The sequence below is a fragment of the Salvelinus sp. IW2-2015 genome, unplaced genomic scaffold (assembly GCF_002910315.2).
Source record: "Salvelinus sp. IW2-2015 unplaced genomic scaffold, ASM291031v2 Un_scaffold1139, whole genome shotgun sequence".
Lineage (NCBI taxonomy): Eukaryota > Metazoa > Chordata > Actinopteri > Salmoniformes > Salmonidae > Salvelinus > Salvelinus sp. IW2-2015.
This window is the reverse complement of record NW_019942750.1, coordinates 183,358-198,747: the sequence shown is the minus strand read 5'-3', so window position 1 is coordinate 198,747 and position 15,390 is coordinate 183,358. Positions and strand designations below refer to the sequence as shown.

General features: G+C 44.7%; 1 protein-coding gene across 1 annotated transcript in view; it reads left to right on the top strand.

Annotated features, from left to right (window-relative positions):
• LOC112069869 (NACHT and WD repeat domain-containing protein 2) overlaps positions 1-15,390 on the top strand; it is a 72,178-nt gene that overhangs the window by 10,366 nt on the left and 46,422 nt on the right. Inside the window, exon 2 of the mRNA XM_024137248.2 lies at positions 11,794-11,882. Within this exon, the coding sequence (XP_023993016.1) occupies positions 11,794-11,882 (89 nt within the window). The remainder of the gene's footprint in view (positions 1-11,793; positions 11,883-15,390) is intronic.

Genomic DNA, 15,390 nt, shown 5'->3' with positions numbered 1-15,390 from the left:
GTCCTCTTCTCCCCCTTTTCTCTCTGTCTCTCCTCCCCTTCTCTCTCCTCTCTCTCCCCCTCTCCTCTCTCTCTCTCTCTTCTCTCACCTTCCCCCTCTCTCTGCCCCCCCTCTCTCTCCCCCTCTCTCTCTCTCTCTGTTCTCTCACCCCTCTCTCTCTCTCCCTCTCTCTCTCTCTCTGTTTCTCCCCCCTCTCTCTCTGTCTCCTTCCCCTCTCTTTTCTCTCTCTCTCTCTCCCCTCTCTCTCCCCCCTCTCCCTCTCTCTCTCTATCCCTCTCCTCCCCCTCTCTCTCTCCTCTCTCCTTCCGCTCTTTCTCTGTTTTCTCCCCCTCTCTCTCCCCTCTCTCTCTGTTTCGCCCCCTCTCACCCCCCCCCCCTCTCTCTCTCTCTCTTCCACTCTTTCTCTGTTTTCTCCCCCTCTCTCTCCCCCCCCTTCTCTCCCCCCTCTCTCTCCCCCTCTTCCTCTCTCTCTCTCTCTCTCTCCCACTCTCTCCGTAGACATATTTTTTCGAGAGCAATGAGGACCAAGAATGACAATGAAAACAACTGATCCATTGTAGAGGCCTGTCTGAGTGGACTGATCCATTGTAGAGGCCTGTGAGGGGACTGATCCATTGTAGAGGCCTGTCTGAGGGGACTGATCCATTGTAGAGGCCTGTCTGAGTGGACTGATCCATTGTAGAGGCCTGTCTGAGTGGACTGATCCATTGTAGAGGCCTGTCTGAGGGGACTGATCCATTGTAGAGGCCTGTCTGAGTGGGACTGATCCATTGTACCCTGTCTGAGTGGGAACTGAATCCATTGTAGAGGCCTGTCTGAGTGGACTGATCCATTGTAAGAGGCTGTCTGAGGGACTGATCATTGGTAGAGCCTGTCTGAGTGACTGATCCATTGTAAAGCCTGTCTGAGTGGACTGATCCTTGTAGAGGCCTGTTCTGAGTGGACTGATCATTGTAGAGGCCCTGTCCCTGAGTGGACTGAATCCATTGTAGAGGCCTGTCTAGTGGACTGATCCATTTGTAGAGGCCTGTCTTGAGTGGACTGATCCATTGTAGAGGCCTGTCTGAGTGGACTTGATCCATTGTAGAGGCCTGTCTGAGTGGACTGATCCATTGTAAGGCCTGTCTGAGTGGAACTGATCCCATTGTAGAGGCCTGTCTGAGGGGACTGATTCCATTGTAGAGGCCTTGTCTGAGTGGACTGATCCATTGTAGAGGCCTGTCTGAGGGGACTGATCCATTGTAGAGGCCTGTCCTGAGTGGATGATCCATTGTAGAGGCCTGTCTGAGTGGACTGATCCATTGTAGAGGCCTGTCTGAGGGACTGATCCATTTGTAGAGGCCTGTCTCTGAGGGGACTGATCCCATTGTAGAGGCCTGTCTGAGTGGACCTGATCCATTTTAGAGGCCTGTCTGGAGGATGGCCTGATCCATTGTAGAGGCCTGTCTGAGGGGATGATCCATTGTAGAGGCCTGTCTGAGTGGACTGATCCATTGTAGAGGCCTGTCTGAGGGGACTGACCCATTGTAGAGGCCTGTCTGAGTGGACTGATCCATGTAGAAGGCTGTCTGAGTGGACTGATCCATTGTAGAGGCCTGTCTGAAGTGGGACTGATCCAATTGGTAGAAGGCCTGTCTGATGGACTGATCCATTGTAGAGGCCTGTCTGAGTGGGACTGATCCATTGTAGAGGCCTGTCTGAGTGGACTGATCCATTGTAGAGGCCTGTCTGAGGGGACTGATCCATTGTAGAGGCCTGTCTGAGTGGACTGATCCATTGTAGAGGCCTGTCTGAGTGGACTGATCCATTGTAGAGGAAAGGCCTGGTCTGAGTGGACTGAATCCATTGTTAGAGGCCTGTCCTGAGTGGAACTGATCCATTGTAGAGGCTGTCTGAGGGGACTGATCCATTGTAGAGGCTCTGTCTGAGTGGACTGATCCATTGTAGAGGCCTGTCTGAGTGGAAATGATCCATTGTAGAGGCCTGTCTGAGTGGACTGATCCATTGTAGAGGCCTGTCTGAGGGGAACTGATTCCATTTGTAGAGGCCTGTCTGAGTGGACTGATCCATTGTAGAGGCTGTCTGAGGGGACTGATCATTGTAGAGGCCTGTCTGAGTGGACTGATCCATTGTAGAGGGCTGTCCCGTAGCCCTAGTGACTGTATGGACTTTTAGATGTGCAGTGTGGACTGATCCATTGTAGAGGCCTTCTGAGTGGAACTGATCCATTGTAAGAGGGCTGTCTGAGTGGACTGATCCATTGTTAGAAGGCCTGTCTGAGGGGACTGATCCATTGTAGAGGCCTGTCTGAGTGGACTGATCCATTGTAAGAGCCTGTCTGAGTGGACTGATCCATTGTAGAGCCCTGTCTGAGTGGACTGTCCATTGTAGAGGCCCTGTCTGAGTGGGACTGATCCATTGTTAGAGGCCTGTCTGAGTGGACTGATCCATTGTAGAGGCCTGTCTGAGTGGAACTGATCCATTGTAGAGGCCTGTCTGAGGGGACTGATCCATTGTAAGAGGCCTGTCTGAGTGGACTGATCATTGTAGAGGCCTGTCTGAGTGGGACTGATCCATTTGTAGAGGCCTGTCTGAGTGGACTGATCCATTGTAGAGGCCTGTCTGAAGTGGACGTGATCCTTGTAAGCGCAGAGGGGGACCTTGTAGAGGGCCTGTCTGAGTGGGATGATCCATTGTAAGAGGCCTGTCTGAGTGGAATGATCCATTGTAGGGCCCTGCTCTGAGGGACCCTGAGATGCCATTGTAAGGCCTGTCTGAGGGGATGAATCCATTGTAGAGGCCTGTCTGAGTGGACTGATTCCATTTGTAGAGGCCTGTCTGAGTGGACTGATCCATTGTAGAGGCCTGTCCTGAGTGGACTGATCCATTGTAGAGGCCTTGTCTGAGTGGACTGATCCATTGTAGAGGCCTGTCTGAGGGGACTGATCCATTGTAAGAGGCTGTCTGAGTGGATGATCCATTGTAGAGGCCTGTCTGAGTGGACTGATCATTGTAGAGGCCTGTCTGAGTGGACTGATCCATTGTAGAGGCCTGTCTAGGTGGACTGATCCATTGTAGAGGCCTGTCTGAGGTGGACTGATCCATTGTAGAGGCCTGTCTGAGGGGGACTGATCCATTGTAGAGGCCTGTCTGAGTGGACTGATCCATTGTAGAGGCCTGTCTGAGTGACTGATCCATTGTAGGCCTGTCTGAGTGACTGATCATTGTTCGAGGCCCTGTTCTGAGTGGACTGATCCATTGTAGAGGCCTGTCTGAGTGGACTGATCCATTGTAGAGGCCCTGTCTCCGAGTGGACTGATCCATTGTAGAGGCCTGTCTGAGTGGACTGATCCATTGTAGAGCCTGTCTGAGGGGATGAATCATTGTAGAGCCTGTCTGAGTGAATGACCATTGTAGAGGCCTGTCTGAGTGGACTGATCCATTGTAGAGGCCTGTCTGAGTGGAATGAACCATTGTAGAGGCCTGTCTGAGTGGACTGATCCATTGTAGAGCCTGTCTGAGTGGACTGATCCATTGTAGAGGCCTGTCTAAGTGGACTGATCTTGCTTGTGGAGGCCGTGGATGCCCAGTCCATCACTCTAAGACGTGTGCGACTAAAATGTAATATGGTAATTACATATGGTGCAACATAATAAAAAACAATATTATTTCATCACAAAATGTGCTTTCTCCCACGTTGGAGTCGCTGTCCCCGCGTTCTGAAGCATCAGTGCGCTGTTGAATTGGCCCCCTTTTTTTCCTAGACCACGTTTCTATGTGCTTGATAGTGAAGTTACCCAGCAGATTGGTGTGGAGGACAATGCGGCGGAGGCAGCAGGGGAGTTAGAAAGATGAGAAACAGCCCTTGCCTTAATTGTCTAAGAAAAGTGAGGCGGAGAAGAACCCCAACTTAATTAGGTCTATAATCAACAGCGCAACTGTTAAATGTGCCTGCCTTCATAAATCATCCCACATACACTACCGGTTAAAAGTTTGGGGTCACATTAAATAGTACCCGAAAACACCAGTCTCAACGTCAACAGTGAAGTGGCGACTCCGGGATACTGGCCTTCTAGGCAGAGTTACAAAAGAAAAAGCCATATCTCAGACTGGCCAATAAAAATAAAAGATTAAGAATGGGCAAAAGAACACAGACACTGGACAGATGAACTCTGCCTAGAAGGCCAGCATCCCGGAGTCACCTCTTCCCTGTTGACGTTGAGACTGGACAGAGGAACTCTGCCTAGAAGGCCAGCATCCCGGAGTCGCCTCTTCCTGTTGACGTTGAGACTGGACAGAGGACTCTGCCTAGAAGGCCAGCATCCCGGTGTCACCTCTTCACTGTTGACGTTGAGACTGGACAGAGGAACTCTGCCTAGAAGGCCAGCAACCTAATTAAGTTGGGGGGTTTTCTCGCCTCACTTTCTTAGACAATTAAGACATGGGCTGTTTTCTCATGTTTTCTCTTTGCGGGTACTATTTAATGAAGCTGCCAGTTGAGGACTTGTGAGGAGTCTGTTTCTCAAACTAACACTCTAATCAAATCAAATCATAGTTTTATTTGTCACGTGCGCCGAATACAACAGGTGTAGTAGACCATACCGGTGAAATGCTCTCTTACAGGGCTCTAACCAATAGTGCAAAAAAAGATATTAGATGAACAAAAGGTAGGTAAAGAAATAAAACAACAGTAAAAAGACAGGCTATATACAGTAGCGAGGCTATAAGAGTAGCGAGGCTACATACAGACACCGGTTAGTCAGACTGATTGAGGTAGTATGTACATGTAGATATGGTTAAAGTGACTATGTATATATGATGAACAGAGAGTAGCAGTAGCTTAAAAGAGGTTGTGGCGGGTGGTGGGTGGACACAATGCAGATAGCCCGGTTAGCCAATGTGCAGGAGCACTGGTTTGGTCGGCCCAATTTGAGGTAGTATGTTCATCAATGTATAGTTAAAGGACTATGCATATATGAATAAACAGAGAGTAGCAGCAGCGTAAAAGAGGGTTGGGGGAGGGGGTGGGGGGGGGGGGGACACACAAATGCAAATAGTCCGGGTAGCCATTTGATTACCTTTTCAGGAGTCTTTATGGCTTGGGGGTAAAAACTGTTGAGAAGCCTTTTTGTCCTAGACTTGGCACTCCGGTACCGCTTGCCATGCGGTAGTAGAGAGGAACAGTCTATGACTGGGGTGGCTGGGGTCTATGACAATGTTTAGGGCCCTTCCTCTGAACACCGCCTGGTGTAGAGGTCCTGGATGGCAGGCAGTTAGCCCCAGTGATGTACTGGCTGTACGCACTACCTTCTGTAGTGCCTTGTGGTCGGAGGCCGAGCAATTGCCATACAAGTGATGCAACCAGTCAGGATGCTCTCGATGTTGCAGCTGTAAACCTTTTGAAAGATCTCAGGACCCATGCCAAATCTTTTTCGTTTCCTGAGGGGGAATAGGCTTTGTCGAGCCCTCTTCACGACTGTCTTGGGTGTTTTTGGCGTTCTGTGTTTGTGTGCGTGTGTGCATGCGTTTCCAAGACGACAGGCGCTCTGCCATGTCTGTCACACACACTTTACACACACACTCATCTCTGTGCCATGCTTACGTCAACATGCCATACTTCATCATATCTGGGGAAAAAGAGCAGTGGTTTACTGTTATCAGCACCATGTGCCTTCACAAAAGGTGTGTGTGACTTATTCCACCTTTTGTTGTGTTACAGCCTGAATTAAAAATTGATAATTTTTTTAATATACAAAAATCTCACCCATCTACACACAATAACCCATAATGACAAAGTGAAGAAAAAAATAATATTTTAAATCCTTGAGACGTCACTACAGCTTGATTGGACTCCACCTGTGGCCAGATCAAATGTTTGGACATGATTTAGAAATAAATACACCTGTCTATATAAGGTCCCATAGCTGACAGTGCAGAGCAGAACCTATATGATGTAGGCCAAGGAACTGTCTGTAGACCTCCGAGATAGAACTGTGAGGAGGCATATACACTACATGACCAAAAGTATGTCGACTACTACTCGTCCAACATCTCATTCCAAAACCATATGGAGTTGGTCCCCCCCTTTGCTGCTATAACAGCTTCCACTCTTCTGGGAAGGCTTTCCACTAGATGTAGGAACATTGCTGCCGAGACTTGCTTCATTTCAGTCACAAGAGCATTAGTGAGGTCGGGCACTGATGTTGGGCGATTACGCCTGGCTCGCAGTCGGCGTTCAAATTCATCCCAAAGGTGTTTGATGGGGTTGAGGTCAGGGATCTGTGCAGGCCAGTCAAGTTCTTCCACACCGATCTCGACCAAACCATTTGGACCTCGCTTTGTGCACGGGGGCATTGTCATGATGAAATAGGAAAGGGCCTTCCCCAAACTGTTGCAACAAAGTTGGAAGTACAGAATCATCTAGAATGTCATTGTATGCTGTAGCGTTTACAACTTCCCTTCACTGGAACTAAGGGGCCTAGCCGGAACCATGAAAAACAGACCCAGATCATTATTCCTCATCCACCAAACTTTACAGTTTGCACTATACATTGGGGCAGGTAGCGTTCTCCTGGCATCCACTAAACTCAGATTTGTCCGTCGGACTGTCGGATGGTGAAGCGTGATTCATCACTCCAGAGAATGTGTTTCCACTGCTCCAGAATGGTGGCGAGCTTTACACCACTCCAGCCGACGCTTGGCATTGCACATGGTGATCTTAGGCTTGTGTGCGGCTGCGCGGCCACGGAATCCCACTTCATGAAGCTTCCGACGAACAGTTCTTGCTCTGACGTTGCGTCCAGAGGCAGTTTGGAACTCGGTAGTGAGTGTTGCAACCGAGGACAGACGATTTTTAGCACTCTGCGGTCATATTCTGTGAGCTTGTGTGGTCTACCACATGTGTCTGAGCCATTGTTGCTCCTAGAAGTTTCCACTTCACAATAACAGCACTTACAGTTGACCTGGGGAGTTCTCGCAGGGCAGAAATTTGATAAACTGACTTGTTGGAAAGGTGACATCCTGTGACTGTGTCACATTGAAAGTCACTGAGCTCTTCAGTAAGGCCATTCTACTGCCGATGTTTGTCTATGGAGATTGCATCGCTGTGTACTCTATTTTATAAACCTGTGAGCAATGTTTGTGGCTGAAATAGCCAAATCCACTCATTTGAAGAGGTGTTCACATACTTTTGTATATATAGTGTATCTGAGGAAGGGTATAAAATAATTTCTAGAGTGTTGAACGTTTCCAAGAGCACAGTGGTCTTCATAATTGGGAAATGCAAAAAATATGGAACTACCCAGACTCTGATTAGAGCTGGCCATCTGACCAAACTGAGCAACCGGGCAGGAAGGACCTTGGTCAGGGAGGGGACCAAGAACGCAATGTCCACTGTGACAGAACTTCAGAGTTCCTTGGCTGAGATGGGAGAATCTGCCAGAAGGACAACAGTATATACAGCACTTCATAAATCTGGGCTCTATGGGAAAGTGGCCAGACGGAATCCACTCCTGAGAAAAAGGCACATGACAGCAAGCCTGGAGTTTGCAAAAAGTCACGTGAAAGACTCTGAGAGCATAAGGCAAAAGATTCTGTGGTCTGATGAGCCAAAATGTTTACACTTTTAAGCCTGAATGCAAAGCGCTATGTCTAGAGAAAACCAGGCACAGCTCATCACCCATCTAACACCATCCCTACCGTGAAGCATGGTGGTGGCAGCATCAAGTTATGGGGATGCTTTTCAGCGGCAGGGACTGTGAGACTGATAAAGATAGAGGGAACAATGAATGGAGCCAAATACAGGCAAACCCTTGATGAGAACTTGCTTCAGAGTGCAAACAACCTTAAACTCGGGCAAAGATTTACGTTCCAACAGGACAATGACCCCAAGCATACAGCCAAAACAACTCTGGAATGGTTTCAAAACAAGAATGTGAAAGTCTATGAGTGGCCTCGCCTCGGATTCAAGCCAAGACTTGAATCCCATTGAAAATCTGTGGAAAGACTTGAAGATTTCTGTTCACCACCGCTCCAGATGTGCAAAGCTGATACAGACATACCCAAGACGACTCAAACCTGTAATCACCGCCAAAGGTGCTTCTACAAAGTATTGAGTCAGGGGTGTAAATGCTTAGGTAAATGATATAAGGGATTAAGGCGAGACCCAGATGCAGACACGGGAGGCAGATGGTTTGAGTCTTTGATATTTATTACATCCAAAAGGGGTAGGCAAAAGAATGGTTGTGGACAGGCAAAAGGTCAAAACCAGTTCAGAGTCCAGGAGGTAGTGTGTCAGGCAGGCTCGAGGTCAGGGCAGGCAGGTACAGAGTCCAGAAAACAGGCAAGGGTCAAAACCGGGAAGACTAGTAATAGAGAATAGAAAAGGCAGGAGCACGAGAAAACCACGCTGGTTGACTTGGAACATACAAGACGAACTGGCACAGCGAGACAGGAAACACAGGGATAAATACACCAGGGAAAACAAGCAACACCTGGCGGGGGTGGAGACAATAACAAGGACAGGGGGAACTGATCAGGGTGTGACAAATGAGATATTTCTGTATTTCATTTTCAATACATTTGTAAACTTTCCTAAAAACATGTTTAAAAACATGTTTTTAACTTTGTCATTATGGGGTGTAGATGGTTGAGAGGAAAAAAATACATGTAATCCATTTTGAATTCAGGCTGTAACTTAAACAAAATGTTGAACAAGTCAAGGGGTTTGTATTCAGGCTGAATGCGATGTAACTGTAGTTCAGCTAGGAAATTATAGAGTGTTTAGTAAATAGCTTGCGTTTTAGAAATGCACGTATTTTATAACAGAAAAGAAGCCCGTGTCATCCAAAAGCCCCCCAAAAAATGATCTAACCCTAAAAATAGTGTCCTAGTTTTGTAGCACGAACCAGTCTTGAGCAGGGGACATATTTGAGTGTGACACATTTGTGTTTGATGTGTTCCATCATCACAGGGACCGTTCTTCTCCTGGGCATGTTCTGTTTTTAACTGTCTGTCCATCCAGACCTATCCCCCTCCGGAGAGAGAGAGGGAAAGAGAGGGAGAAAGAGAGAGAGAAAGAGAGAGAAAGAGAGAGAGAGAGAGAGAGAGAGAGAGAGAGANAGAGAGAGAGAGAGAGAGAGAGAGAGAGAGAGAGAGAGAGAGAGAGAGAGAGAGAGAGAGAGAGAGAGAGAGAGCGAGAGAGAGAGACTGGATGGGCTCTGTCCTATCCAATTATTGTAACCCAGGGGTGGGCAGTGGGAAGGAGAGAAAGACAGAAGGAGGGATGAGGAATGAAAGTGGAATAGAACAATGACCCATAGAGTCACTAGTCTAAGATACCCTTCCCACCCTAACTATGCCATGCCACGTACCCTACATACAGTTTATTCCACTCAGTGTTTTTGATTCAGAAGATGACGCCATGAGCCATTTTTTTTGTCTCTTTGTCTCAATTTGCACACTCTCACCTAGAATTTGCGAAGAGCCAATAATGGCATTCTTGGCAGATTTAGCTACTATTGATGTTGAGGTCTGTAAGTGGGAAGTCTGTCACGTTCTGACCTTAGTTCCTTTTTTATGTCTTTATTTTAGTTTGGTCAGGGCGTGAGTTGGGGTGGACATTCTATGTTGTTTTTCTATGTTGTTGGGATTTCTATGTGTTGGGCCTAGTACGGTTCTCAATCAGAGGCAGGTGTCAGTCGTTGTCTCTGATTGGGAGCCATATTTAGGTAGCCTGTTTTTCATTGTGTGTTGTGGGTGACTGTTTCCTGTTGTAGTGTTTGTTTCACATTTCAGGACTGTTTCGGTTTTCGGTATTATTCACTTTGTTATTTTTGTATTTTTCAGTGTTCAGTTTTAATAAATTAAAATGGACACTTAGCACGCTGCGTATTGGTCCGATCCTTGCTCCTCCTCCTCAGACGAAGAAGAGGAGATCCGTTACAAAGTCGGCCCGTTATGATGACGTCATCTGTCTGAATGAAGGATATAGTCTTTTAATGTAACGGTTGTACACGGCTCTCAGAACGGCCTCAATTCTTCGGGGCATGGACTCTACAAGGTGTCGAAGCGTTCCACAGGGATGTTGACTCCCATGCTTCCCACAGTTGTGTCAATTTGGCTGGATGTGGTGGACCATTCTTCGTACACACGGGAAACTTGATACACAGCGTGAAAACCCCAGCAGCGTTGCAGTTCTTGACAAAAAAACGGTTCGCCTGGTACCTACGAACATATCCCGTTCAAAGACACTTAATTATTTTGTCCTACACATTCCACCCTCTGAATGGCACACATACACAATTCATGTCTCAATTGTCTCAAGGATTAAAACTCGTTATTTAACCTGTCTCCTCCCCTTCATCTACACTGATTGAAGTGTATTTAACAAGTGACGTCAATAAGGGATCATATCTTTCACCTGGTCAGTCTATGTCATGGAAAGAGCAGGTGTTCCTAATGTTTTGTACACTCAGTGTATATTTATGCTTTCTCGGGTCAATGTTGCGACCATATGGTGGTATGTACTGAATGTATGTATCATACAGTGAGAAAGCACTTCATTCATACTTATCAATGTGTTATCTCTGATACTAATCAATGTGTTATCTCTGAATCTAAACAATGTATTATCTCTGATATTAATCAATGTATTATCTCTGATACTAATCAATGTATTATCTCTGATACTAATCCATGTGTTATCTCTGATATTAATCACTGTGTTATCTCTCATACTTATCAATGTGTTATCTCTGATACTAATCAATGTATTATCTCTGATACTAATCAATGTATTATCTCTGATACTAATCAATGTGTTATCTCTGATATTAATCAATGTGTTATCTCTCATACTTATCAATGTGTTATCTTCTGATGTTAATCAATGTATTATCTCTGATAATAATCAATGTATTATCTCTGATATTAATCAATGTGTTATTCCTGATACTAATACTGTGTTATTTGATATTATCCAATGTGTATATCTCTGATCTTAATCAATGTGTTATCATCTCATACTTATCAATGTGTTATCTCTGTACTTATAATTTGTTATCTCTGATATTAATCATGTATTATCTCTGATATAATCAATGGTGTTCATCTCTGATATTAATCAATGTATTATCCCTGATACTAATCAATGTGTTCTCGCTGTATATTAATCAATGTGTTCTCGCTGATATTATCAATGTGTTATCCATGTATAATCAATGATGTTATTCAGATAACAATCATGTATTATCCTGATACTAATCCTACTTGTGTTATCTTTGATACTAATCAATGTGTTATCTCTGATAATAATCAATGTATTGTCTCTGATACTAATCAATGTGTTATCTCGGAAAATAATCAATGTATTGTCTCTGATATTAATCAATGTATTATCTCTGATAATAATCAATGTATTGTCTCTGATACTAATCAATGTGTTATCTCTGATAATAATCAATCTATTGTCTCTGATACTAATCAATGTGTTATCTCTGATAATAATCAATCTATTGTCCCTGATACTAATCAATGTGTTATCTCTGATAATAATCAATGTATTNTCTCTGATACTAATCAATGTGTTATCTCTGATAATAATCAATCTATTGTCCCTGATACTAATCAATGTGTTATCTCTGATAATAATCAATGTATTATCTCTGATACTTATCAATGTGGTATCTCTGATATTAATCAATGTATTATCCCTGATACTAATCAATGTGTTATCTCTGATATTGATCAATGTATTATCTCTGATAATAATCAATGTTGTCATCTTGTTTTCAGACACAGAAGCGGAGAGGAACGCACTGAAAGAGCATGTCTACCCCAAACTACGGGACTTCTGCAGAGAGAATTATGGGATTGAGTTCCAGGTAATATAAAATGTCCCTTTTTTTCTATTTGGCTGTCTTGCAGTGGAAGAAAGGTGTTTTTAAAGATATCCGCAGCGACGCTCAGGTTAACTCGTAACCTGCAACCTCCCCTGTGGTTATATCCGTAGAGCGGCGGGTTTAGGGTCATGAAATATTCTGTGAACGAAAGGGGGGTTGGTTGCGGTTCGTTTGAATAAAGAAGAAAACAATACCTTAAAAAAAATCATAAATGTATCATTCTTGTGCAATTTATATCTATAGGCTACATTGAGGTTTTTCTTTGATTGTTTTTAGGCTATCTGCCATTAAGCTTTAGGGCCTACCTTTACGCAAACCTAACAGGCCGACACACCAATTGCAAAAATGCTTTTGGGAACGAGCAGAAAAAGTAAACATTGATCCACCGAGGCAATGTTAGAGTTTAGTCCAATAGGAGGAAAGCTGTGGAATGGAGAGTTGAAAAGGAGGGAGGGTCAGAACAGTAATGTTTGGGAAAGATTTTAAGGGGTAGAAGAGGATGATGGCAGTGCCTATTTTATGTGTGATGATTGTGAGGCGCTATACAAATTCGACAATCAAGTTGGGGACATCAAAATAGGCCTACGGCACTTCAAGGGAACTCTAGCCTACTGTTCAGATGGGTTAAATGGAAACTGAAATCTAGACACTGACTGTAGGTCTATAACCTCTCACATAGTCCCTATTAACTCCTGCGGAATTAAGCATTTCTTGCAGGTAAATGATACATGAAATGTACATTTTGACTCAGGAACAGGAGTGGATAAATATGATTTCTTCCTTTCAGCATCTTGAGAGCATGCAAATGCACAGTTAGGGACCGTCTGTAAAGGTGTTATCTTTATCAGCGTCATAAAATCATATAGTATTTCAAAGAAAACTCAAAACCTGTTTTTTCTTTGTCATTTTGGGGAATTGTGATGTCATTATGGGATATTGTGTGTAGATTGATGAGGAAAAGCATTTATTTAATCCATTTTAGAATAAGGCTGTAAAGTAACAAAATGTGGTAAAATTCAAGGGGTCTGAATACTTTCCGACTGCATTGTAGTATTTCAACCACATAAAATATGCATCTGAGCCGAACTGAAATCTTACCAGAAACATGTGGGTAGTTTTCACAGTTTCTATTTGCTTACTGGTCAAACTAAACTGAGTCATTTTAAAATTTAGCACAGAAAATCGTAAACAAAATTGTGCATTTTCTCCCCGGTCTCTAAACGTCATTGCTCCAAGAAAAAAGCAGAGATAACAGAAATAAGCAGAGATGACAGAGAGAACTTTATCGGTATAAACTATATTGAAGTATTCATTCTATCATTTATGACATTATTCTGGTGAGCAAGGGATTATTTAGTCTTCTAGGACAACATAATGACAGAAGAGAAGCTGCTTGTATCTAAGGGAGTAAACATGATTTATAATAAGGGTTACATGGAGGAAATTGGACCACTCTGAAATGAAAATGGAAGGCCCTCCTTTCAGCACAATATATTTTACCTAAATCCTCCCTGAACGTTTAAAATGTTTGACCTTCCCCTATACCCCAAAATAATACTGTCACTTCTTGGACAGACCCAAGCCTTAGATATGCAGTTTTAGAAACTGTTCTTCGTCCTGTAAGCATTACATGGCAACGTAGGAATTTTGATAACGCACAAGTTTTGGAGGCCATAAGGTTGTGGGTTAGCAGACCACCGTGGACAAGACTAGGGGTGGGAAAATATCCTTTATAGTCAAAGCAGGTCCGAAAAGAAATAGCATTTTATTAACATTTCATGCAATTTTACATAATTTTACATATTAGCAGAATCTTTTTTAATACCACAAAAATTACTGGAATTACAAGCTAAGAATGGACAGAGAGATAAGCCTATGTGTTCCTCTGATCCTATTGTTTCAATGCCAAATCAGTGTGTCTTTGTTTTCAACAAAAATGTCACTGTTTGCACATAATTCAATCTGAGATGTCATTAGGAATCTGAGCTTGGTACTTTCAAAAGTTAGGTCTACCTTTCCACCCAAGACAGAGTAGTTCTACCTTTCCACCCCAGACAGAGTAGACCTACCTTTCCACCCCAGACAGAGTAGTTCTACCTTTCCACCCCAGACAGAGTAGGACCTACCTTTCCACCCCAGACAGAGTAGCTATAGCCCATCGATCAGCTAAAGGAGGACGTGGAGTTAGTACCAACTCGCCTTGATCGATGGGCTATAGGAGGGTTGTACCTCAGCCTCTGATCGACGGGCTATAGGAGGTTGTATCTCAGCTCTGATGCGACGGGCTTTAGGAGGTTGTATCTCAGCCTCTGATCGGGGCTATAGGAGGTTGTACCTCAGCCTCTGATAGATGGGCTATAGGAGGTTGTATCTCAGCCTCTGATCGATGGGCTATAGGAGGTTGTACCTCAGCCTCTGATAGATGGGCTAGGAGGTTGTATCTCAGCTCTGGTCGACGGGCTATAGGAGGTTGTACCTCAGCCTCTGATCGGCGGGCTATAGGAGGTTGTACCTCAGCCTCTGATAGTGAGCTATAGGAGGTTGTATCTCAGCCTCTGATCGACGGGCTATAGGAGGTTGTATCTCAGCCTCTGGTCGACGGCTATAGGAGGTTGTACCTCAGCCTCTGATCGGCGGGCTATAGGAGGTTATATCTCAGCCTCTGGTCGATGAGCTATAGGAGGTTATATCTCAGCCTCTGATCGACGGGCTAAGTAGAGGTTGTACCTCAGCCTCTGATCGACGGGCTATAGGAGGTTTGACCTCAGCCTCTGATCGGCGGGCTATAGGAGGTTGTATCTCAGCCTCCACGTATCCATTTTGTAAATTTCGATCAATCCCTAGTTATAGACAAGTTGACTGTCAATAGCCTACCAGAATGTCGGAAATTATAAGCAGAAACATATCCAAATTAGGCGAAAACACAAAATGCACTCCCTGTCAAAAAATCGTTACGCCATCTCTGACTGTAGCCTACAGCGCATGTTCTACATTAGCGGGTTCGGGTCGGGTGCAGCCCTCTGATTGCACTTTATCACATCTAGTCAGGTGGTGTCGGATGGGTTTTTAGCAATTGCTGGCAAACGAACAGCTGACCGCGCACCGCTAATATCCCCTCAAACCAGGCTTTCAATATTGATCGAAAAGAGGTTTAATATTATTTAAGTCCCTGTCTTGTCTGGCCCAATGATGAAAGCAGACGCAAACTCAGCAACGTGCTTGAAGGGTCCCACGAGCGAGCTGCACACAGGGGCCCTGTCTTTTAAGGCAGACAGAAGAGCAGTAGAGATAAGGATGGATGGTGAATGCTGCAGGATATCTCTCTTTGATAAGACTGTGTGTGTGTGTGTGTGTGTGTGTGTGTGTGTGTGTGTGTGTGTGTGTGTGTGTGTGTGTGTGTGGTGTGTGTGTGTGTGTGTGTGTGTGTGTGTGTGTGTGTGTGTGTGTGTGTGTGTGTGTGTGTGGTGTGTGTGTGTCGTGTGTGTGTGGT